The 24,726-nt window shown below is 34.6% G+C and overlaps 4 protein-coding genes across 7 annotated transcripts; all 4 read left to right on the plus strand.

The window, feature by feature from the left end:
• Positions 1–2,741: 2,741 nt before the first annotated feature.
• On the plus strand, positions 2,742–10,091 carry LOC110697225 (protein FAR1-RELATED SEQUENCE 11-like). 4 transcript variants are annotated; one of them, XR_002506470.1, is made up of 6 exons: positions 2,742–2,962; positions 4,795–5,787; positions 5,927–6,370; positions 6,954–7,814; positions 8,720–8,825; positions 8,953–10,091. XR_002506470.1 is itself a non-coding variant. In XM_021874580.1 (5 exons), exons 2-4 carry the CDS (start codon positions 4,819–4,821, stop codon positions 7,797–7,799), a joined length of 2,259 nt encoding a protein of 752 aa, XP_021730272.1. In that variant the 5' UTR covers positions 2,742–2,962; positions 4,795–4,818; the 3' UTR covers positions 7,800–7,814; positions 8,720–10,091. The 4 variants fall into 4 exon arrangements, 3 of the variants coding, with proteins under 3 accessions (XP_021730272.1, XP_021730273.1, XP_021730271.1); XM_021874580.1 differs by having other exon boundaries at positions 8,720–10,091; XM_021874581.1 differs by lacking the exons at positions 8,720–8,825; positions 8,953–10,091 and adding an exon at positions 7,915–8,705.
• Positions 9,642–10,536, plus strand: LOC110697226 (probable sugar phosphate/phosphate translocator At2g25520). The gene has a single exon (XM_021874583.1). The coding sequence runs from the start codon at positions 9,799–9,801 to the stop codon at positions 10,219–10,221; it is 423 nt and encodes a 140-aa protein (XP_021730275.1). The 5' UTR covers positions 9,642–9,798; the 3' UTR covers positions 10,222–10,536.
• A 2,113-nt stretch (positions 10,537–12,649) lies between these two features.
• LOC110697227 lies at positions 12,650–15,811 on the plus strand. Its single transcript, XM_021874584.1, has 3 exons — positions 12,650–13,087; positions 13,654–13,934; positions 15,248–15,811. Exons 1-3 carry the CDS (start codon positions 12,911–12,913, stop codon positions 15,645–15,647), a joined length of 858 nt encoding a protein of 285 aa, XP_021730276.1. The 5' UTR covers positions 12,650–12,910; the 3' UTR covers positions 15,648–15,811.
• A 1,462-nt stretch (positions 15,812–17,273) lies between these two features.
• LOC110697228 (importin subunit alpha-1-like) lies at positions 17,274–24,462 on the plus strand. The gene is made up of 12 exons (XM_021874585.1): positions 17,274–17,394; positions 17,550–17,789; positions 19,459–19,555; positions 19,649–19,740; positions 19,831–19,962; positions 20,071–20,256; positions 20,336–20,499; positions 20,587–20,665; positions 22,321–22,449; positions 22,628–22,755; positions 22,841–23,215; positions 23,865–24,462. The coding sequence occupies exons 2-11, from the start codon at positions 17,574–17,576 to the stop codon at positions 23,211–23,213; spliced, it is 1,596 nt and encodes a 531-aa protein (XP_021730277.1). The 5' UTR covers positions 17,274–17,394; positions 17,550–17,573; the 3' UTR covers positions 23,214–23,215; positions 23,865–24,462.
• Positions 24,463–24,726: the final 264 nt, after the last annotated feature.

Genomic DNA, 24,726 nt, shown 5'->3' on the forward strand with positions numbered 1-24,726 from the left:
TCAATAATTTACGGGTCATATTCAGGTCGGGTCATCTCCATGTTGGTTCATGTTCGGGTACGGGTCTCAAATTCTCGGGTTAACTTGGGTCTAGGGTTGGTTTCAGGTCGGGTTATATCGGGTTCGAGTCACCATTTTTTCGAGTTCAAACGGGTCGGTTAAATAATCCGCCGAGTCAGTATTTCGGGTCGGGTCAACTTTTGACAGCTCTAATTTTAAGTAAGAAATTAAAATTAAAAAAAAAACATTTTGTTCTTTCTACCTTATTTCTAAAATGTAAGCAAGACTGGAAGAGTATATACACTTAAAAAAAAAAAAAAAAAAAAAAAAAAAAAAAAAAAAAAAGGAGGATATATATTCAACATTTTTATGTTGCATAATTTTAGGGGCGTGAGAACACGTAAATAAATCATCAATTCTAAATATATAACAATGTAAATGAATTACAAGTTGCAATCTCCTGCTGTACAACTTTAATTATAATAAAAATAAAAAATAAAAAGAAATGAAAAAATAGGAAAAATAATCTAAAAAAGGATACATCTTCAAATTGCATGCATGCTTGCCAATAAATAAAAATTACGAGCACATTTTAAGCCATAAATTAAATCACTTCTTGGTCAAATTGACCTTCGGATTTGATGTAAAAATCCATGCATAAATTAAATCATCTCTAATAATCACGAACCATTCTATGACACCTTCTTTTAACCCAACGAAAACTAATTTTTACAGAGGCTTTAAATTTAGTTTCCATTGTATATGTTCTATATGTAGTAATCCTTGTTTTCCTCTTCAAATCATTTTCATCAAAGCTCAAATTATGAGACCTACGATGATGTGAAGATGGCGACGACGTCGTAAAGGATGATTCGAAATAAGGAGTTATTACATACCTATGAGAAGGTTGTAATTTTACGGGTGGATTATAATTACTAAATGTTGGACTTTCATTGTAGGTACAATAACGAGCAGCATTATCAAAATTTTGTATTTCCAACATGTAATGATCTATGATTTGTAGCTTATATTGCTCTAAATCATCATGAACAATGTATTCATTTTGTGATGTTTTTGGCCCTTTCATTTTTTTTATTTTTTTTTTATTGAATTAAGTGTAATGCAATCCCACCACCCCAACTCTTGAGAAACAACGGCAAAAAAGTTGGGATGGGAGAAATCTAGGAGAACAAGATGACAAATTAGAAAGATAAAAGAACAATCAAAGTTACAAGGTGTGTTTTTATACTTAAGAAAAAGATAGATGCGATTAAATTTAGATTATCCACGATATAGATAAATATAAGTCAATCATTATTATGATTGAATTCTAAAATTAGGAGATTAAAGAAATTACTTTAAATTACTTCAAATAAAATCCAATAACAACTCAAATAACCCAGAGGTTTACAAACACATTATAAAATACAATCCATGGTTTTGTTTTTGTAACTGCTGTTTTCTACTTTTCTAGTGGCATTAAACATTAAATTGTACTTCGCTAATTATAATTTTTAATCAATTATCAAATTTGTGTTACTTAAATTTTTAACCACAATAGTTATATTGATGTTTAAAATTTCCCTCTTTCATGATAATCATTATATTCAATCACTCCTAATCTCTCATTATGCATATTTATGACATCTTATAAGCACGAAACTAAAAACAATAGGGATAGATATTTTTTTTTTTTTTTTTGAATAGGGGGCAATGGGGCAGATTTTGATTTTCCCATCCCATCCCAACCTAATATTTTCATCCTATCCCCAATTCCTCATCCTCAACCCATCCCCATGCAATGGAGGATCCAAAATTCATCCCCATGATCACTACTTCGTCACTGCGCACCACCCACTTGCCTAATCCCCACCTCAACCAAATCCCCATCTCAAAACTGCCTTATAATACTTGTATGCATTCACTAAAATTTCATACCGTTGTTACAGATATAACTCAACTAATCAACACATCTCAAAACCAAAATTATCCTTAAATGTTAGACAAGTTCACTATAATTCAATATAAAGATGAAATTCCAATTGTTAGAATTAATCTTCCTTATTTTAAGTAAGTACAAGGCAATTGTTCAATATTGTTTTAAGTAGGTTGAGACCAGGGCGGATTTGGGGCGTTCACAACTTATGATTCACCTTATTCCCACCACCCATGGCAGATATGATTTCTATCTCAACCCCGCCTCACTGGCCACCACTAAATCTAGACGACTAGACCTATATATGAATCTCCCCAGTGAGTCACTGATATCCCTAATAAAGCATAGTGAGAGTTACGAAAATAACTCTTTACGTAGTACAATAATATCCCTTTATCTTTTAAAGAGCCCTAGTTTGATCAGTAAATTTGCCAACGTAAAATTTTGACAAATAATATCTTCGATTATCAATTAATATAAATTTTAAAATTTGATATCAACAAACACAAAGTTTCATATGTGACTGGTTACACCATGTATCCGGGGTTACTTATTCAGGGATTACTCGGCCAGTCATGGGTTACTCAGTTAGGGATTACTTGGTTACGGGTTACTCGATCGATCACGGATTACTCAATCGCTTAGGGTTACCAGTTTAGTGTTTTGATATGTTGTGTGACCGACCACAAAGAAAACACGCTCTAGAAAATATATACATTGAAACGACTCTAACAACTACTTAAATGACTATGTTTAATTGCATTTACTGCGTATAAATTGATTAATTACATTATCACCCCTTTTGATAGGCACATAGACAATGTGCGCTGAATAAGTCGAAGAACCAGTAAGCGCACGATAGCTCATTCCCAGAGTTAAAGGTTATCCTCCTCCCCCTTCATGCGCTCTACTCCCCCTCAAATTCATAAATTTCTTCCCCGCCATTTTTTCCACTCTCTTTCCTCCATAATTTTTGACCGTTAATTCCACAATTTTCAGCTTTTCAGCCTCAAATCAATTGTAAAGGTATGTTCTTTAATTACCCTTCTGCTTATTGATATAATTATGTTCTGGGTGTAAGTAATTTCACTATACTTTCTTGATATTTTAGTGGTTTAATTTGTTTGAATTGCTCTGATTTGATGATGATTAAAAAGATTGTTTTATATATATATATTTCACTTAACTTTTTCTCTGAGTTATTTAGATCTGAGATTCTGAATTGAATATTGGGTATTTTTGGGTTAAAAATTGGTTATACACCCAAAACCCAAATGGTGTTTAGGCAATTTCAAGAGAACTTGTAAGTAATTGTTAGATTTGTGCGGATAGAAAATTGGTCCCAAAGATGGTTTATTTAGTGAATTTTTTTTGGTGTTATTTCACCAAGAAATTAACAATTTGAGTGCCTTGTAATTGAGCTTTAATTGATGCTTCTTGCATGAGGCTCAGTGGGGTATTCATAACTAGCATTTACATGGAAATCTTTAGAATTTATAGTAATGAAAGTTTGTACTAAGCTGAGGAGGAGACTGTTGCCCGTCATCTAAACTAATTGAAACAATGGCCTGAACTTTGAAATCTGATGTTTGAACTATTTTTGAGCTTTATATGGAAATCACCATTTTACTAATGGGGTAAGAATGTATAGACACTCTTTTTTTCCCTTTTTTTGGGTGTAAATAGAGCCACAAAGGATTATTAAGAGGACGGGATTTAATCCTTGGGCTGCATTCCCAAGACTTTACCGGCTAAGTTAGTTGACATCCACTTAGGTAAATCGTTGCAGATGAAGTTCGTTGTTTGATGGTGTAGTTGAAGCATGGAGAAGCAATATGTGAGATGTTTCTCTGCTGACAATGGTCTAAATTTTGTGCCTATGACAAAGTACTTGGTTTAATTGATACACATTTGCTTAGAATTTGACAAATCTTTTAGGTGACTGTTTTAGTCTTGATTACTTGATGGTATCCCGACATTGTACTTTGTATTTTATTTGTCTACATTCAGTGGAGGATGTGCATATTAGACTCCATCCCTGTTTCTCACCTTACCTAGCTGGTTAAGCTTAGTAGTTATCGTGTCTTTATCATTGAAGGAGTAAAGGAAGAAATATAGTACAAGTGACAGGCAGGCTCACTTCTCATCGTTCCTTGTGTTTTCTATAACCTAGGAGGTTAAGCATTCGAAGTGTTAAGTGCCTAATAGCTCATTCCCATCTTTCATAATTTTTAGATTCCAATTGATGCACTGCCAGAATATGAACAAAGAAAAAGCTGGTTAACAGGATCATCTTATGTGTATTGTTCTTGATGCTTTGTGTGTGTGTGTGTGTGTGTGTGGAAAACGAGTGAGCTCTTTTTCGCTTATCATTTGGAAGAGAGAGGGGGGGGGGGGGGGAGCCTACATCATGTTTCTGTAATTTCATGCAGTTGCCGAAAACTTGAAGCCTAGTGTCGCTTGAGCACAATTGAACTTTCGTAAGCCCTACCTCTACACAACAAGAAGCCACAGTGTCATTCCTAGTAAAGAGGGGTTTGAAGGTTAAGATTTTTGTAACCTTATCCCTATTATAAAAGCTCAGACCGTTTGAACCTGTTAAATAAAGGATGAAAGAATTCCCCTTCAGTCTATATCTTTTTATTTTGAGTGCAGCAACATATGTGGTGGTGTGCTCTGTTGGAAATGGGGGTGCCTATTCTTGTATAAATTCCATTTTATTCTTTCTTACCTTAAGAAAAATGAATATTACTGTATTTTTTTTCCAAAAAAAAAAAAAAAAAAAAAAATTCTCTACATTTTAAACACTAAACCTTCATTAGAACTAAAGTGCTTATGTGCTTGCTATCTGCTTTCAGTTGTCTGAATAATTGCTGCAAGAAATGACTGTTAATGGAAGTCAGAATATGGAATCCTCTGAGAATGAAACAGATCTGTCACAGGACAACATTGAGTCTGTAGAGGAAATACCAGAGGATGCTATATTGTCACGACAAACATCAGTCAACCTAGTCCCATTTATCGGCCAGAGATTTGTTTCTCAAGATGCTGCCTATGAATTTTATTGCAGCTTTGCCAAGCAATGCGGCTTTTCAATCAGGCGCCACCGCACTAGGGGAAAAGATGGGGTGGGTCGGGGAGTCACACGAAGGGATTTCACCTGCCATCGTGGTGGACATCCACAGGCGAAACCTAGTGAGGAAGGAAAGTTACAAAGGAATAGGAAATCATCACGATGCGGTTGTCAAGCATACATGAGAATTGTGAAACGGTCAGATTTGGATGTCCCTGAATGGCGTGTTACTGGATTTAGTAACAATCACAATCACGAACTTCTTAAATCAGTTGAAGTACAAATCCCTCCTTCTCATTGCACCATTTCTGCTGATGACAAAAGTCGGATTTGCTTGTTTGCAAAAGCTGGAATGTCAGCCCGCCAGATGTTGAGATTGATGGAGCTTGAGAAAGGCGTTAAATTAGGTTGCTTACCATTCACCGAACTAAATATCAGAGACCTGCTACAGTCTTTCAGACATGTTGATAAAGATAACGATGCTATTGACCTCATCAGCATGTGTAAGAGATTAAAAGATGAAAATTCTTATTTCAAGTATGATTTTAAATTAGATGGTCATAATAGATTAGAGCATATTGCTTGGTCATACCCTTCATCCATCCAAAAGTATGAAGCCTTTGGGGATGCAATATTGCTGGACACTAATCATCGTCTGGATGCTTATGATATGCTTCTAGGCCTTTTGATGGGGGTTGATAATCATGGAAAGGCTTGTCTTTACAGTTGTGTTCTTTTGCGGAATGAAAACCTGGAGTCCTTTACTTGGGCATTGAAGGTACCTATAACATCTTAAATATTAATTCTATTAGTTTATTACCATGTGCTGCAGCTGCACAAGAAGAACCCTGCTTGATTCTGTTGTTTATTCCTTCATTGTAATTATATTTCTCATCTCTTTGAAATAATATGTGCAGACATTTTTATGTTTTATGAAAGGAAAAGCACCACAAACCATTTTGACTGATCAAAATATTTGGCTCAAAGAGGCAATCGCTTGTGAAATGCCTGAAACCAAACATGCATTCTCTATATGGCATATAATTGCCAACTTGTCAGACTGGTTTTCTTTGCCACTTGGGTCTCATTATGATGGCTGGAAGACCGAATTTTATCGTCTTTATAGCTTGGAAATGGTTGATGAATTTGAAGCTGGATGGAAGGAGATGGTTGACAGATATGGACTACAATCAAATAAATATATCATCTGCCTTTATGCATTACGGGACTTTTGGGCTCTATCTTTCTTGAGGCGCTACTTCTTTGCTGGACTCATGAGTAGATCTGTGACAGACTCCATTAATGCTCTCATTCAAAGGATATTAAGTGCACAATCTACACTTGACTGTTTTATTGATGAAGTAAGTTCTCTTTTATCATTCTACAGAGCACTACTTTGTGTACATCTGCTGTGGTTTGTGCAAAAATGTTTTTCAAGTAGTTTCTCAACTTTGTGTCTGCATACTCCTATCTAAACAATGTTGTTTCCTTTCGTAATTATTTATCCTTAGAAACTAGTGTTTCTTGCAAAAAGGTTTCACTACCAGTTCAGATCAGCAAGTTGTAAAGCTATATTACCTTTATACCTACAGAATTTTCAAATCTTGCTATAAGTGATTAGAGGTAGCAAACGAGTCAGTTTGGATTAGATCATATTCTAGTAATGAGTTCCTTCATTTGGTTACAGGTCGGGTCTTAGGTTGGGTCATACTGGGATCTATTGTTGATTTGCTTACTATATAAAATTAATCATTATTAGACTGTATGTCACATAAATTTTCGGGTAAGGTCCATCTCAGTTTGGGTCATAATCAAGGAGCGTAGTTTCTGCTGTCATTGTTTATCAGTCATATTGTTGAGACCACCAAGTTGTTATTGTTGTCTAAGAGAAAGGCGGTTTACTTGCTATATTGAGCCTCTTTCTTAATATGTTTGTAATTGTAGGTAGCCAATATTGCAGAGTATGATGACCATGGTGGATCAAAGTTGAAGATGCAGCAAAATCAGAAAGTCTCTTTAAAAACAGGTTCCCCAATGGAGTCGCATGCTGCTACTGTTTTCACACCTTTTGCTTTTTCTCTCCTCCAAGAAGAGCTCGTTTCAGCCCCTCAATATGCCTCCATTATGGTTGGCGAAGGTTGCTTCCAGATCAGACACCACACAGAGATGGACGGAGGATGCAAAGTGATGTGGAACCCTAGTCAAGAACTCATTCATTGTAGTTGCCATCAGTTTGAGTTTTTAGGCATCCTTTGTCGTCATATTCTTCGTGTTCTCTCAACAAATAACTGTTTTCGCATCCCAGACCCTTATCTGCCTTTGAGGTGGCGCCTGGTATCAAATGAGCACATCGAAAAAGAACAAACGGATAAGGCCAAAATTCTGGAAGCCATAGCTTCCACAATTGTTTCAGAATCTGTGATAACTGAAGAACGCCTGACTTTTGCCTGTGAGCATATGTCAATGGTACTGGCTCACATCAAACAACTCCCTAAACTGAGCAATCATCATGAAACTAATGAGATGGGTATCAACAGCTCAGCAGGTTTGCTGATTATACCAGGAGTTGAAGGTTCTGCTGGGATTTCTCAGTGTTTTTCCCTTGGAAATCCTCACGAGTCTTTCTTGGTCAAGTTGAAAGAACAAAATCCAAATCCTGGGCTTGAGAATAATATGTCTCGAAAAAGAAGGCGTGCTATTCCTCCTTGTGAACAATATGCTCATGATGCATGTGATAGTGCAATTATTGAAGGTAATACAGGTGGAGATGCATTCGGCGGCTTCTTGTAAATTAGGATCCTGTGGGTAAGTAGAATTCTGCCTATTTTATCAAAATAAATGTATATACACTCTCACCTTTTGCGGCCAATTCTAGAGCTTACTGAATTCCCATGGTTTTTGTCAGGCTTCTTTTGCTTGATTTACCGGATTTAAGCACATTTTTATGGCCCGGAAATGTGGCTTATCCTGATTTTCCATGAGCAGTCAATAGATCATTCACGTGCCTTAGTTAACCTATTATTGGCTGCGAAAACTCTACACGTATGGAGTATATTCTATATCCATCTTGAGAGCGGTTTTCTGGCAGCAGCTATGCAAGTCAACTGAGAATGTTGTTTGTTACTGATAGAGGTCTCATTTGTTCTGTTGCTAAGTATGACAGCTGATAAGTGACAGAGCCACAGATAGTACATCTCTGAATGAGAGGAGATAATGAGAGCCAATATAAGTGAATCCGTGATCCTACAAACTCTAAATGAAGACACTAGTTCATTAGGGAACCCGAGTATAATCATTTAACACGCTATATGCATGATACCCCTGATGAGCCATATCAACTGTCATACTTAGCAACAGAGCAAGCGAGACCTCTATCAGTACCAAACAACAAATATTGATAGTCGATTGCCTACTCATACACTACGAAAAAGAATCCAATTAGATGCAGTGTTTTCTCAAGTTGTTTATTAAAACTTATTCTTTGAATAATAACTATCGTGATTAAGCTAAAGTAGTAATATTAATACGTAGTACATAACAAATAAAGTATAAAAAAATTCAATTTATGATTGAGTCAAAGGAAATTATGTTGAATACGGAGTATGCTTTTAACAAGGAACATTATATTTATAATTAATATTACCACCACCTTTGATTATTTGGTAGGTGAGATGATATAATTGAAAATTAAGTTTATGTTTTTGGTACAGGAGAAAGAGAAAAGCATAAGATTTTATACTGAATAGAGGCTACTTGTCTGAAAGTTGAGAGACAAGGAATTGCTAACTCAACGGACAATAATCAATTATCGCAACAGTTATTTTTCTCTCTTTTTTTTTCAGAATATTCTTATTCCTACTCTTTTTTTCATGTGTTAGGATGGTAATTATTATTATTATTATTTTTTTCTTTTTTTTTAATTTTTAATTTTTATTTTTTACAGAGCCACAAAAACGAGCAATGAGAATTGATCTCATGATCACCAGAACCGGAGGGGGGGCTCTAACCACTTGAGCTATCTCTCACTCTCATTACTTGTGTGTTGTGTGCGTGAATAATCAATAGAAGTTAATTTTGGTATTTTTATTCCTATACTTGTACATGTTTTCAACAATGGCTATGCTATTGAATTAATCCATCCGTCCTCTTTTGCATGCCAGAATACATATAAAATTTAGTCGTTTGGATGGTGGCCTAGTGGGGTAAAATTTGCTACCGTACATGTTTTAACCCAAGATATCTACCATGAGCTCTCTTTTTTTGGAGAGAAAGAACCACAAAATACAAAGGAAAAATTGTAAGGAAGGTTCTTTTTAGTAGTCGACCTTGTGAGAAAGGTCTTTTTAAAAAAAAGGTGGCACAGAAGGCCTTTTTATGGCGTTTTGGTTGTGAGGAGGGTCCTTTGACCAAACTCCGGCGTTGACCTCCGTTTTCCGGCCAAAAAAGTCACGTGATGTGCATGTGACCACTTAAATCAACCTTTTTTTTTTTTTCTTTTTTTTCTTTTCTTTCTTCTTCATCTTCTTCCTCCCTTTCAATTCCACACCTCCATGAATGGCATTTCCAGCCACACCTCCACCTCCGGCAACAAGGAACCCTATCCCTTTCCCCCACCCTTTCTCCCTTTCAAATCATTCATTACAATGTTCCAATTGGTGCTCTATATGCATTTTCATTGTGGCTTTCGAATTCGGCTTACATCTAGTTGAGTGTTTCATTCATTCAAATGTTGAAGGCTTTGATGCCTGATGCTGTGTATTCAATTGGAGTCATGTTTTGAGGCGAAACGATGGCGAATATGATGTCGATTTCATTTGGGGTTGCAATTGCTGCTTATGGTGAGGCGAAATTTGATGCTTGGGGTGTAACCCTACAATTGGGGGCAGTTGCATTTGAAGCTACTAGATTGGTAATGATTCAGATCTTGTTAACTTCAAAGGGTATTAGTTTAAATCCGATTACATTGCTTTATTATGTTGCTCCTTGTTGTTTGGTGTTTCTATCAATTCCTTGGATGATTGTAGAGTACCCAATTCTAAGGGATTCGTCGAGTTTTCATCTAGATTGGTTTATATTTGGGACGAATTCTGTTTGTGCTTTTGCTTTGAATCTTACTGTGTTCTTGCTTGTTGGGAAGACATCGGCTTTGACTGTGAATGTTGCTGGGGTTGTTAAAGATTGGTTGTTGATTGTTTTCGTGGTCTGTGATTAAGGATATTGTTACCCCTATCAATTTGTTTGGATATGGGTTGGCATTTGTGGGTGTTGGGTAATACAATCACTCTAAGTTGCAGGCATTGAAGGGAGGAAGAAGATGAAGAGGAAAGAAAAAAAAAAGGCTGATTTAAGTGGTCACGTGCACAACACGTGACTATTTTTGGCCAGAAAACGGAGGTCAACACCGGAGTTTGGTCAAAGGACCCTCCTCACAACCAAAACGTCATAAAAGGATCTTCTGTGCCACCTTTTTTTTAAAAAGCCATTTCTCACAAGATCGACCACTTAAAAGTACCTTCTTCGCAATTTTTCCAAATACAAATAATACATTGATTTTATATTTGGACTAATATTCCTTGATGTTTTAACCAACAAAGGTAGTTGGTATCCACTCCTTTGGATGATAAAGAAGTTATAAATAATAAATTTTAATCTCTAACATAGCCATATTTATTTATCTTTTTTGGAAGGGGCCTTGTGATTTTGTGAATGTTATTGATCAATAGTGATTTACACTTGGTAACTTAAGAATGAAATTTGAATCTTTGACTAAATATTAGTGAGTCAAATAGGTTGTTTCCGGGCACATGCTAATGCTATAATAAAGTCAAGTTATCAATGAAATATAAGCCAAGTGATTAAGAGCTTAAGATTAATGCAATGATATGTATACGATAAGTCGCAGTTTCAAATCTCTTTACCATTATCTGCAATTTGCATTGATTAATATTGTTGTTAAGATAAAGTCTAGTTGGTTAGAAAACCTTTTTCCGGCATACCAATTATAGTGTGTTGGTGGAAGTGGAATATTGAATGAACCACTATGGAAAAAATTAAGATACATTAATACATTATGCTTTGATTAGAGAAAAGCTGGGTTGAAGATCACGAATCTATAAAACTAATACGAGTAGAAGCTTCATATATGTAGACTTTTAATTTATTATTTCTTTTTCTACAATTGTTATAATTGGTGATGAAGAACATAATCTCAAAAGTAGTTAGGTGATTAATGATTGAATTATATTTTGTATTGCCTTGATGGTGGCAGCACTTTTGTCTTTGATGTACTTGGCACAATGGCTCTTAGGGTCTGGTCAGCTCTATTATCAATTTTGATATTTAGTACTCGTATTAGTCGTATATATAAACAACTAATTTTATAAATAGGCAAAAAAAAAAAGTTAGTTGGTCAAACAAGCTAAGTAAACCAATCAACAATTAGGATTTTTTTTTAGATGTAGAATAAATTCATTTATATACAACCATACTATGTATACAATGAGAAACTAATTTCACTTAAAATACATGTGCAATCTAACAAATTTATATATCACTTTAATTTCTCTTGTAGTGTCACATGTCATTTTGTTGTCTCAATGTTGTCTTACATGCCTTTTATTTTTGAAGTAGGGATACATTTTTCTTTAATTCGTGCATAATAATCTCTTTTAATCTTCTTATACGGAAGGATATTTATTAAGAGAGAGTGTTGATCGAATGAGACTTAATATATTATACGGAGTAAGAATTTATTTTTGGTCCCTTCAATTATACAAATGAAATTAGCAAAAGTTTTACTCCGTAGTATAGATAAGGTTATTAGGTTAGTGGTTAGGAGGCTTAGGACCCATACATATATTAAATTTCAAGAAAATTGTTTTGTTTTGTTTTGTTTTTGCACTTACTGACAATATTTTATGTATATACTTGTATATAATTGGAGGAAGTAGTCCAGGGACCAAAAATAAATGAAAACCTAAAAATTTAATGGTGCTAAATAAAGTAGCGGCATACTAAAACAGTGTCATCATCGATTCGTCATTTAAATCTCTCACCATAACATTTTTTTTTGTAAAAAAAATAATAAAAAAGAAAAACAATCAAACAATCAACATACACAAAAAAAAAAATTAACAATACAAAACCAAACATTAAAATATTAAATTACCCAGAATTTTTACATTGAACTTCATAATAACAATAATAATTCTTTCAAAAGAAAAAAAACTTCATAATGATAATAATAATAATCCCTCAATTCTTTTTTCTTTTTGTTTATTTCATTCAAAATTCAATTTGATAGGGAGAAATTACTGTAATAATTAGTATTCAATGACGTATAAAAGGAAAAACATATACATTTATAATCTTGTTGTGTAATTTCAAAATAATAACTTAATTTCTTAGTGATTTTAAAATATTAATTTATTTATTTATAATATGAAGATAATAATGGTCAGATACTAAATGTGCTCCACATAATCTTGTCGAAGTATATGCATTGAAAACCGTATAAAACATAATGAGACAAACAAAAAGGAACAGATCAAAAAGGTATTTGTAACCATTTCACACATCTAAAAAAAAAACAAGTACATGTTCGAGAAGAAACAAATAGAGTGTGTATATATATATATATATATATATATAAGTTGAGGTGTGAAATCTTACGAAAAAAGGTTGCAAGTATAAAAGAAATAGAAGGCCTTAACTTGGCTCAAAGAATCTCCTTCATCTAAAGCAACCTTTTCTCCAAGCAATTCCCTATACGATCTTCCTTCCTACCTTCATCACTCTCTCTAAAATTCCCAGTTTTACAATCTCATCTATCATTTATGTAAATAAAACGAACCATTATATATTGAAATCATATTATAATTAGTACATACATAAATTGAAAGATGATGAGGATGCCTGGTACAACAAGAGCAAGAGGTGTAACGCATGCAGACTTGGCTCCTAAACCACAAGGTCTACAACTTTCCAGCAAAACTGGTGCTCTTCTTACCATTCTTTGTATCCTTTGTGGTCTTCTTTGCTTCATTCTCTCCCTCTTCGCAGAAGCTACTCGTTCAGAGGTATGTACTTATATTACTCCTTTTGTTCAGAATTAATAGCAGTAATTGTTTTAATTTAGTGCATTACCAAACAATTTCGTGTAATTTTTTATTGAATAATTTTTTCCTGTTGATTCTCGTCAAGTATTTGCTGATATTGTACTCATTTTCATGTAATTTTGTAACTTAGGCTCACAGAATAATTCATATACTTTCATGTATGTCGTTCAAACTTGCAAAATTAATAAATTTTGGAAATGATCTGATGATTTCTTATTAAAATATTTTCATCCGATTGATTTGTTAGTTTGAAAGTTAGTTGAGGGGGCCTGGGTTTATGGAGGTTAATATGAGTTGAAATATTGGGTTCTTTATCTTTTGATAGGCAGACTATCAGACTCAAAGCAAACTCATATACACATATTTAAAAAACATGAATTTTATTTTCTTTTTTTAACAAAAAAATAATAAACATGTGCATACAAGCAATCAAAAAGTCGTTCGAAAAGACTACTAGTTTCTATTCTATTTATTTATCGTTTTTATAAAATCATGATCTTAACCTATGATGTAACGTTTTTTTGTAGGTGTCATGGATGTTAATAAACAACAATAATAATGGTGCAACGAAAGGGCATAAGGAAAAAGGGGATTACGAGTGTATGTATAGTGGAAGTGGTAAAGTGCCTTTGATATGCGCATCAGTTGCATTTGTAGCATTGGCTATTGCAATGCTTATTCAGCATTCATTTTTGCTGATTGCTATTAGCAAAACTACTCCTCCGGTTTATGTAAGCTGGGACCCTCAATCTTCTATACCTATGAGGTCTCTAACTTGGCAAGCTGGATTCTTCTTCATATCTACTTGGTAAGTTTATTCCCGTAGCTTAATATCGTGATATGGTAACGTAAATTAAGTAATCAGATATATCTGTATGTTCTTGTAAACGTTATGTTATTGATGTTTTTGTATAAATTTAAAGGCTGGGGCATTGTGTACAGCTGGTATCACATCCCTTTCTGATTAATAATAGAGGCTTAGAGTTAAGTCGCCGGTGAATCATATTTGGCCTCTCTTGACTTGACCAAGAGTACGTCTTCCAACATGAGATTGTGTATCAACTAACATCATAACCATTAGCTTCATTCCAAACTAATCAATATACCTAACTAAAAGAAGGCTTAAAAATAACTAAATGGAAATTAAAGTGGCATAAAGTCATTCGCCAAATTTGGTCAAAACTTTACTAAAATCTCATTAATCGCTACAACCAAAACTTTCACATACTTTGTATTAAAAAAAAAAAAAAAAAAGGGTTTAAGACATTGCACAAGTACTTTAGGTGTGTCGTATTAGATTAGATAATAATTTTATTTTTCATTTGTTTGACTTAAAAAAATAAATAAAACATAAATAAATAGTGTAGCTTAGTGCAGTAGGTGGCTTCTTTTTGTGGAATCATGTTTCGTCATTCATGATAATTATTTTTAGGTACATTATTATTATTATTTCATTATGACATGATATAGATTATAATTATATTTTTATATATTCAATATTCTATTAATATGTGTTTATTTTCAGTGGTTAAGAATGATAATATATGGGATTTCCTCTTAGAAAAGAATATTGTAACAATCATAGCAATTTCAAATAGTACTTAAATAGTAAAATAAAACCCATTAACTTATCTTTATTTCACCAAAACTCCAAAAGGTGCTTGGTGCCTCGCTAAAGCTCCAGATTTTACGTTACGCATAAGAATATGTTCTTCGTAGGAGCATAAAGGATTAAAAACACATCACAGGTGTGAGATAATGTCCTCATGCTCCTTTATGGCAGTAAAGCCGATAATTACCTACGTGTTTTTACTCATTATTGTACACCTTCACGTTTTGGAATCGACTTTTACATACATGCTTGCTATTGTTGTGAATTCTTTTTTATTTTTAACAGGACAACAGGTAGATGTATATGAATAAATTTAAGCTCGTCATACAAACAATATATGACTTTTCTTCTAATAAGAATTCATATTGAAATAGACATAATTAAACCTTATTAGGGTCTCTTTATTAGGAATTGATTTTAGGACGAAAAAATATATTTAGGACAAAATTTATGTATGGTTTAATTAATCTAAAAAAAAAAAAAATTAACCATATGCTTTCCATTTTCAGGTTGTGTTTTGCAGTTGGAGAAATAATGCTACTAATAGGATTAAGTGTAGAATCAGGGCATCTAAAAGATTGGTCTACACCAAAAACAAGCTGCCTTATAATCCGAGAAGGTGTGTTCACAGCTGCAGGAGTTTTCTCCCTTTTATCAGTCTTCTTAGCAGCTGGTTTATACGCCACAGCGTTACGAGTCCAATGGCTAGGCCAACAACAAGAGACTATCAGGCGAGAGATCTTGGAAGCCTCTTCCACTTATGCATCTCCGCCTCGTTCACCACAACATAGTCGAGTGGCTCGAGATGCACCTACCGACGTTGTTAGACAAGATCAGACGTCTACGTTGTCTCAACAACAACAACAACATCAATTGGTCCTAAATAACAAGCAAGGTAGTTTAGTGTAAAGATGCAATAATTGAAGAGTGTTTGAGATTGTTATACTGAAAGAGGAAAATTGTATACTGAGTACATAATATACCAAATGTACATTTGTCTTAAGAGTGTAAATATACATTACAAAAAATTTTCACACATTGTTATACTTGAGGTTATGGTCTATCTCACATTACGTCGCGTGTTAAGATCTAATCAATGTATGAACATTATCTTCAATTCGACAAAGACAACAATATTAAGTACATGGACAAAATAAAAATTGTCCCTTTCATCAGCTTATGGAGCATAATATATTGAAAAGACTCAAAAGAGGCCCCTTAGCAACCAAACGCCTTAGCTTAACTCAACATACAAAACTTGGTATTAGTCGTATTACTATTGTGTTACAAATATGATCATAAAAAGATAGTGGTTGAAAATGGACCTGAAACAAATTATTTTGGACCCAAGACCATTTTCTACCATTAGACATTCCCAAGGTAGCTAATTTAACATTAGCTAAGGAATGGACTAGGGATGAATGTCGATAGATCCTAAACTACTTTGTATATATATAAGATGCAAAGCGTGGTACATACACTCGATATGAAGAGATCAACTTAAATATGAGTGTTACCTTTAAAAAGGTTGTCACTGCCTCATCCTAATTTCTGATTTTATACAGAGTTTAGAAATAAGAATCCCCAATTGTTATTAAGAAGATAATCTTAACATAAAGTAATAGTATAATAAAGGTAGTCCTTGAGGTATTAGGAATGGTTTTCTTAATAAGTAAAGGTGTGATGCTTGTAAATTATCATAGTGAAATTGGTAAAGTGTTGAAGCAAAAGAGCTCCAATCGTTTAAGACGTACATATTGTATAAGGAGGGTCGTAGTTGATTGAAGTGTATAAAGTACTTGTAGTTCCTTAATTTTAAAAGGTGGCAGTTAATTTGTAAGGTTGGCTAAGACTATGTTTAGTTTATCTTAATTTTTTTGATGGTATTTGAACTTATTTTCCTTGAATTTATCTAAATTTCATATAATTACAAATGTGACAATTAAAAAGTGACTATACAAATAAATTAAATGTCCATAAATGATAAATCTTAATTTTGATATCACATGTTATGTGTTGAAATATAGTCTTATCAAACAATACATATAAACTATATAAGTGTCTACATTTAGTAAAAAAAAAAAAAATGCTCCAAGTGATTTTATTATTTGAATGATTTCGGTAATATAAAAAGTATTACAATAATATCTCTTGAAACCAGAATGAGAGATTTAACCACTTGAGATATCTCTCACTCTTATTACTTTTTTTGAGGAAAAGCCTCACTCTTACTACTTAAAGTTACTTGTGATTTAGATTTGCTAATACACATGACAAAGTGCAAAACAATCTTGGGCCTTGGATTTGGGCTAGAAAGAAAGGGTTCTCCCAAAGTCCCAATCCAAAACACACACCAAAAAGCATATTCTATCCAAATCCTTTTTAGAAAAATCAAAAAAAGAGGAAGGAGGGAGCGGCTACGAATTTCAAATCCAAGTATTACGGCAAATTATTTAATTTAATTATTTACCTAGCAAAGCCAAGAAAATGATTAGACGAAAGCTAAAAACATAATCTTCAATTATCTTTAAATTCATCCTTCTGAAAATGACGGTTTAAATCATAAACATTTCCCTCACTCTCTCTCTTCACCTCCAAAACCCTGCCTCCCTCTGCTTTCTCTCTCTAACTCTCACTTTCTCTCTCCTCTCAACTGGTAATTCTGCTACTCAATCTCTCTCCAATTTCATCATCTTTAACATTACTTTCATTTTATTTTGATTGATTCATTGATTAATTCTTGTTTCATTTGTTGTGAATTTTTGAATTGGTAAAGTAATTTAGGGTTTATGTTTTGCTAAATTTTTGCAGGTTGAATAAATTTTGAACGAAGCGATGTCGTTGAGGCCAAATGCTAGGACGGAAGTTCGCCGGAATCGATACAAAGTCGCCGTTGACGCCGATGAAGGTCGCCGGAGAAGAGAGGATAATATGGTGGAGATCCGAAAGAATAAGAGAGAGGAAAGCTTGCTCAAGAAGCGTCGTGAAGGTCTTCAAGCTCAGCAGCAGTTTACTCCTTCTCTTCACGCTTCTACTGTTGATAATAAGAAGGTCTAATTCTTGCTCCGATCTTTTGTTTTGGAATTCTTTTGACTTAATTTCTTGAATTTTGAGTAATTGATTGATAATTTGTTTATCTGAGTTGATTGATTTTCAGCGTTTGTTTGATATTCAAGCTTTGTTGTTTGTGTTATTATTTCAATTCGGTGTTGTGTGAAAATTTCAAGTTGCTTTGCTTAATTGATTGTTTAACATTTTCTTTTTTCAGAATTCTGGAGTATTGATTGTGTTGTTGTTGGAGAGTGTTCTAGAAAACTTTGGTGTTTGTTTTTTGTTTTGATCCTAGTTCTAGATGCTCGTGGTCAATTGCTTGATGCTTCTGTTGTTGACATTATAGTGTTGATTACGAAATGTTTTAATATGTAGAATGAATGTGGAGCGCTGAGTCTTCTAGTAATTAGAAGCTCGTTACGTTTTCCACCCTTAATATAAATTGGTCGCTATTGCCTTTGATATTTAAAGCTCCATAATTCAGTATGATTTTCCTATATATTGCTGTAACTATATAATTATTCAATTTGGATCGTAAAGTAATTACCATGTTGTGCGGCAGCAGATAGTGCATTTTTTTTCTGGTTCAATGTAAACTGTTAGCTTAGTTAGAGTGCTTGTAATTTTTTTTTAAAAAATAATTTATGGTGCAGGATAAATTCACTAAACTGTTAGCTTAGTTAGAGTCCTCCTTCCTCTCTTTCTCATGCATTGTGCACAATATACACGGTTTTTCTAAAAGAAATGTAATAAAATAATGTACCAACCAGCTCAGTTGGTGGGGAGTTTGGTAGTCTAGCAGCAGATACTCGTATAATGTGCATGTTCAAATCTCTGTAGTCTCACTGTGAAGCTTTTTTTGCTTCTATTTTCTCATTCTCGATCACCTTTTTTTAAAAATAAATTTCTATTGTGATTAAATTGTTATTATTTGAGTTGGCGATTTTACATTTTTACCCCTTAAACCACTAACTCAACTAGTAGATTTAAGTTTAACTGGGAAAAAAATGCACTAGTGAACCATTCTTGTGTGGATATTATCATGGTACTCGTAATTGCTTTCAAAATAGATGCAAAATTTGAATATTTTATAATTTGTTGCATCTTCCTTGAGTAATCGTTCAATAACTGACTAAATTTTCCAATAAAATAATGAGGTACCATGTGAAAATCAGTTAGAGAAATATTTTGAGAAATCCTTTGCAAAATTTTAGCTTTAACGATAGACATGGTTTGACCACAAACAAAAGTCCAATGTGACATTTTTTCAAGGGATGGAGGGAGTATTGAATATTGATATATCAAATAGTTAAGGAAGATCAGTATAAACAAAAATCAGTCGATGTGAGCCAAGTGTTGATTTGGTAGTCTTAACAGATGAAATTGTTGGCTTTCTGTCCCATCCCTCATTTGAGTGGTACTGTAGTAGTGAATTTGTTTTTGGAATTTACTAGTTTCTGTTCAGAATTCAATTGTTGATGTGTGAGTTCTCGTAACATTTGTGTGTTGTTTCAATCAGTCCTCTTCCTTTAATCTTGACCTGTATATTACCTTTTTTTTTTTTCTTTCAAAAGACAACCTTTCTTGTTCAGTGCCTGGTACTAACTCTTGCTATGAATTTTCTTGTTCCTATTCTTTGAACTTGAATTGGCTGCTTGTGTTTTTGCAGCTAGAGAGTTTGCCAAATATGGTGGCTGGGGTTTGTTCTGAGAATAATCAATTGCAGTTGGAGGCCACAACACAGTTTCGAAAATTGCTTTCCATTGGTATTGGCGTGCTATCTTTTTTAATTTTGGGCCTGTAAAATTTAGTAGTCTGTCATTGTTATTGACTGTTGCTTGGGCTTTTGATTTCTGTAGAACGAAGCCCACCGATTGAGGAAGTTATACAAGCTGGAGTTGTACCCCGCTTTGTGGAGTTTCTTCAAAGGGAGGATTATCCACAGTTACAGGTCTTTATTCCTGTTGTATTTGTTGTTATTCATATATAGTTATAACAAGTTGGTTGCTCTTTTACGGAATATTTGGATTTTGATGTGTAGTTTGAGGCTGCATGGGCTCTTACAAACATTGCATCAGGGACCTCAGAGAACACTAAGGTGGTGATTGATCATGGGGCTGTTCCAATATTTGTGAAGCTTCTTGCTTCTCCTAGTGATGATGTCCGTGAGCAGGTGTGACAGGAATTATTAAATTTCCCTCTGTTTTTATATTGATGTATTGTTAAGTGCCCAAGGGTTGTTGCTTTGCCTCTTTGGTCTTGACATTATTGGAATTTGCAGGCAGTGTGGGCTTTGGGTAATGTTGCTGGTGACTCTCCTAGATGCCGGGATCTGGTTCTCAGTAGTGGTGCGTTGATTCCATTGCTTGCTCAACTCAATGAGCATTCCAAGTTGTCCATGCTTAGAAATGCCACATGGACTCTATCTAACTTTTGTAGAGGAAAACCACAACCTCCGTTTGAGCAGGTCAGTGCTCTTGTATATATATTTATCACTTTTTAAATGGCTTAAAGTTGAAATCCTATTCTATGAAATCCATGAATAGGTGAAGCCAGCTCTTCCTGCCCTTGAACGACTCGTTCATTCAAATGATGAAGAAGTGTTGACAGATGCATGCTGGGCACTTTCTTACCTATCCGATGGACCAAATGAGAAGATTCAAGCTGTGATTGAGGCAGGTGTATGCTCACGATTGGTTGAGCTCCTCACGTATGTACCCTCGTTCTGTTATCTGTACAGGGGTTCTTTTCTTTTCTTGTTTGTGCTTTTAGTTACAAGTTTTGGGTCTGTGTCCAGGCACCCATCTCCTTCGGTGCTGATTCCCGCCCTCCGCACAGTTGGTAATATAGTCACTGGAGATGATTCGCAAACACAGGTTAGATTTTGTTAAGTCCGCTTACCTTTTTTGCATGAGTGATGCATAGATGGACCGTTTATAGTAGTAGCTTTAATGCTGATGGACAGCTCACATTTATTTATCTGTCCTGTTTCTGTTTTGTTTTCGTTTGATGTTAATGACATTAAAGACTTCTGCTATGATGACTGACTGGTTACAACAGCTAAATGACTTCAGTTTTTTCAATACACAGTTTTTGAAAGAATACAGAGTTGTCTGCTTTCTTTTCCTTAATATTTTCCTTGCTGGTCGTGTTTGAATTAGTTTTGGGGTCTCTTTGTAAAATTATGTTGTATTCTTAATCTTTGCTCTATAGGACAGATGTGTCTAGTTCTTTCTAGATGTGAGGAAGCATCCTTCTTCAGTTCTTGTGTTTTATTTTATAATATAATGAAGTGATGTCATTATACTGTATGCTTATTCTGTTTTTTGTTTTTTTCTTATTTGATGATGTGTGCTGGATAACTTCCATTATATAGTTGTATCTAAAAGTGACACTATTTTGATTAGTCAAAAAGGAACTTCATTGATTAGAATTAATGTGGGTTTTTTTATAAATGAAGCGCTTTCCTGCTTCATGGCTGGAATATTTGGAATTGTATATGATTTGCTGATCAGTAGTGAAAGTGTGGAACTAATGTTGTTATTACCTAGATGATCTATGAAATACCTGTGTTGCTCTAATCTGGAAGTTCCACTTGTTGAATACTGAACATAAAAATGATTGTTGCGGCCTCACACGGGTTGTTTATTTAGAGGATATTGGGGAAACCATATATTTATTGAATTTTTTATTATTTGAAAACTGAAATGCGTGTGAGAAAGTACGTTTGGTATGTTAGATCATTGGCTGGTATAGTGATTTTCAAAAGAATGAATGTACAATAAAGCGTCTCCCTGTGGGAGATTATGATATTAATGTTATTCATTTTAATTTAAGTTTGGTAATTGGGCATTAACTTTATTTGAATATCAGTACTCAGATTGAATTGGTACCCAGGGTGTAAACAATGATATAATCAAGCACTGCTCTATCTGTCATAACTTGACTGCAATATCTGTACATCTTATCTATGTGATGCACTGATTGCTGCCTTATGGATGATGCTAAAGACAAGTATGCTGAGATAGTAATAACACATTGTCATGTTATTCTAGGATGGAATCCTGGTGCGCATGTATAGTTGTTTACTTATATTTTGATGTTTTCTTGCTTAGTCAAGAAGGGCCTCGTGCCTCATAAATCAGAGTAGGAAAGGCCATGATTCTCGGTTTCTTCAAATACGATTCATGAGACCATTAGATGTTTATGGCCCACCATGCCGTTTCTATTGTTTTAGATGTTTGAAGCCTGGCTATACTCGAGTGAATTTATCCCAAAAAGGGAATAAATTTTGAGTGAATTTACATCTACACTCATCTGCTTCCTTGATCTGGGAGGTCTTTTTTTTTTTTTTAAAGATGAATGAACAAGAAACGTAATTCTTTGCTTTCTATTGCTCCCTGTTTTGCTCTAATTTGTAGTGAGCTTGTGTTATTTGGAATGTGCATTGTGGGATATTTTGTTGTATCTATATATTTTACATTACATTGAAATTACCTTGGCTTATCATTGCAATATAACATCCTTGCAGTTTATCATCGACAGTGGTGCATTGCCATGTCTTTTGAACCTGTTGACTAATAATCACAAAAAGAGCATTAAAAAGGAAGCTTGTTGGACCATATCAAACATTACAGCTGGAAATAAAGCACAGATTCAGGTATTGCAACCAGTCCTATCCTACAAAACTTTTCTTGGAGGGATTGTTTTGTCCCTGTAACATATGAGTATATTTTCTACATAGTGTAGCCTCTCTACTTTTTTTCTTTTTTGTGCATTTCAATGATATTAAGTACTCAGTAGGAATCTGTGCTTACTGCTATTACCGAATGATCTAGGCTGTCATTGAAGCTGGTTTGGTTGGCCCTCTAGTCAACTTGCTTCAAACTGCGGAATTCGATATTAAGAAAGAAGCTGCTTGGGCGATATCTAATGCTACATCCGGTGGAGCTCCAGAGCAAATAAAGTATGTTTTTATTGTCTTGGAGCATTATGTTCTCATCTATGCTGTGCACAAGATGGTAACCTTAAGCTGGCTATTTTTATTCTAGGTTTCTTGTAAATCAGGGATGCATAAAGCCATTATGTGATCTGCTTGTGTGCCCTGATCCAAGGATCATCACTGTCTGTCTGGAAGGGTTGGAGAACATTCTGAAGGTAGGTGAAGCAGAAAAGAATTCGGGCACCACTGGAGATGTTAATTTCTATGCGCAGATGATAGATGAAGCTGAGGGATTGGAAAAGATTGAAAATCTTCAAAGTCATGATAACAATGAGATTTATGAGAAAGCAGTGAAAATTCTCGAGACATATTGGTTGGAGGAAGAGGAAGAGGCTGCTGCTGTACCATCTGGTGATAATACCCAAGCTGGGTTCCAGATGTGGAGCAATGAAGGCCCCTCTGGTGGATTTAAGTTTGGCTGAAGGTAGCTTAACTCTATCTGATTGATTCCCTGTTGACTGGATTTTTGCAACCCCTAAATCTGTTATTTTAGCACATCCCAACCCCTCTCCCCCCCCCCCCCCCCCCCCCCCCCCCCCCCCCCCCCCCCCCCCCCCCCACACACACACACAAAAAAGAAAAAAGGTACCATTGGAGTCCTTTGATTGGACATGGGGAAAGTAGAAAACTTAAGTAATGTGTATATCTAGTTTGCATGAAAAACTTGCTTGAGGACTTCACTGAGTTTTTGACATGGGTACTTGAGATGAAGTGAACGGCCCCAGTATATATGCAGGTGTTTAGATCCCTTGAAACCTTTTACGACGACCTTTCAAGTCGTTTCTAACAATCTTGTCAATAGAAACTAGCCTTTCAAGTTCCTGTTTCCAATTTTCTATAGAAATTAAGAAATCCTCTTTTGTAAGAATTAAAACATTATCCCTCTCCTAGCTCAAAAAAAAAAACGCTGAATATACGTTTCCGTTGCAAAACAATTATCACGAGATTATTAGTTTCCACTGCAAAGAGATAATCACTAGACTTGGATCATAAAACAAGTTTGGAAGTCTCGCTCGCTTCAGCATGTTGCTTGTTTTATACCTTGAGGCTAATTATTATTCAATCAAACACAGGATTGGGATGGATGCATTAGTAGCAGTATGTTGAAGTTAACGAGATGGATCTTGGACTCTAGCTTGACATCAGGTGGACTTCGAGGTCCAGCTCTGCTCGAGCTGGGTTTGGTTATGTCATATTGCATGTGTCAAGTCTGTGGTCAAGGAGGAGCGGCCAATGGGGGTCTGTCAAGGGCCAGATGTTAAACTAATGGTGATAGTGCTCTGGTATGGTGTTCCTCCGCGTATTGTTACCCTTTGTTGGGGTTTATATGTCAAATAGTGGTTTTTTTAGTGTTTTTTTTTTATTTTTTTTTTTATTATTTTTTTGTATTTGGGGGAGTTGGGAAGGGTATTTTGGTTTGAAAAAGAAGGGTTTTGTAGCTGCCATTATTGTGTTCAATACAAGTAGTATTAGTTATTTGTCCTATAGAGTCTCACAGGATATTTGTTTTCGATTGGCACTTGCCAGTTTATCCTTCTCAGGTAACCCTAGTTTTTGTTTTCTGTAACACATTTCTTAACCTCAAGGATATATGTTAAATGATCATAGAAAAATATTAGATATTTGTGTTATACACATTTATGAAATATCGAAATGTGTTACGATGCTTGATATCTCTTAAGTTTTGATGTCTGAGGCCTGAAGATGATGTTAGGTATGATAATTCTGGCATTCATCAATGGTTACTAGCAGATACTAACATTTTCAATTGCTGCTCAAGCGAAAGTTTGAGAAGGTGCTTACAAAGTTAAAGATAATTTTTCAACTGACTTAGTTACCGCTCTATATGCTACAGACCCAAAATACCGCCATAAATCTAGAACTCATTGATAGGTAGATTCATGCTACATTGTCTATGCAGTAATTATATAAGCT

This window comes from Chenopodium quinoa, unplaced genomic scaffold (genome assembly GCF_001683475.1).
Source record: "Chenopodium quinoa cultivar QQ74 unplaced genomic scaffold, ASM168347v1, whole genome shotgun sequence".
Lineage (NCBI taxonomy): Eukaryota > Viridiplantae > Streptophyta > Magnoliopsida > Caryophyllales > Amaranthaceae > Chenopodium > Chenopodium quinoa.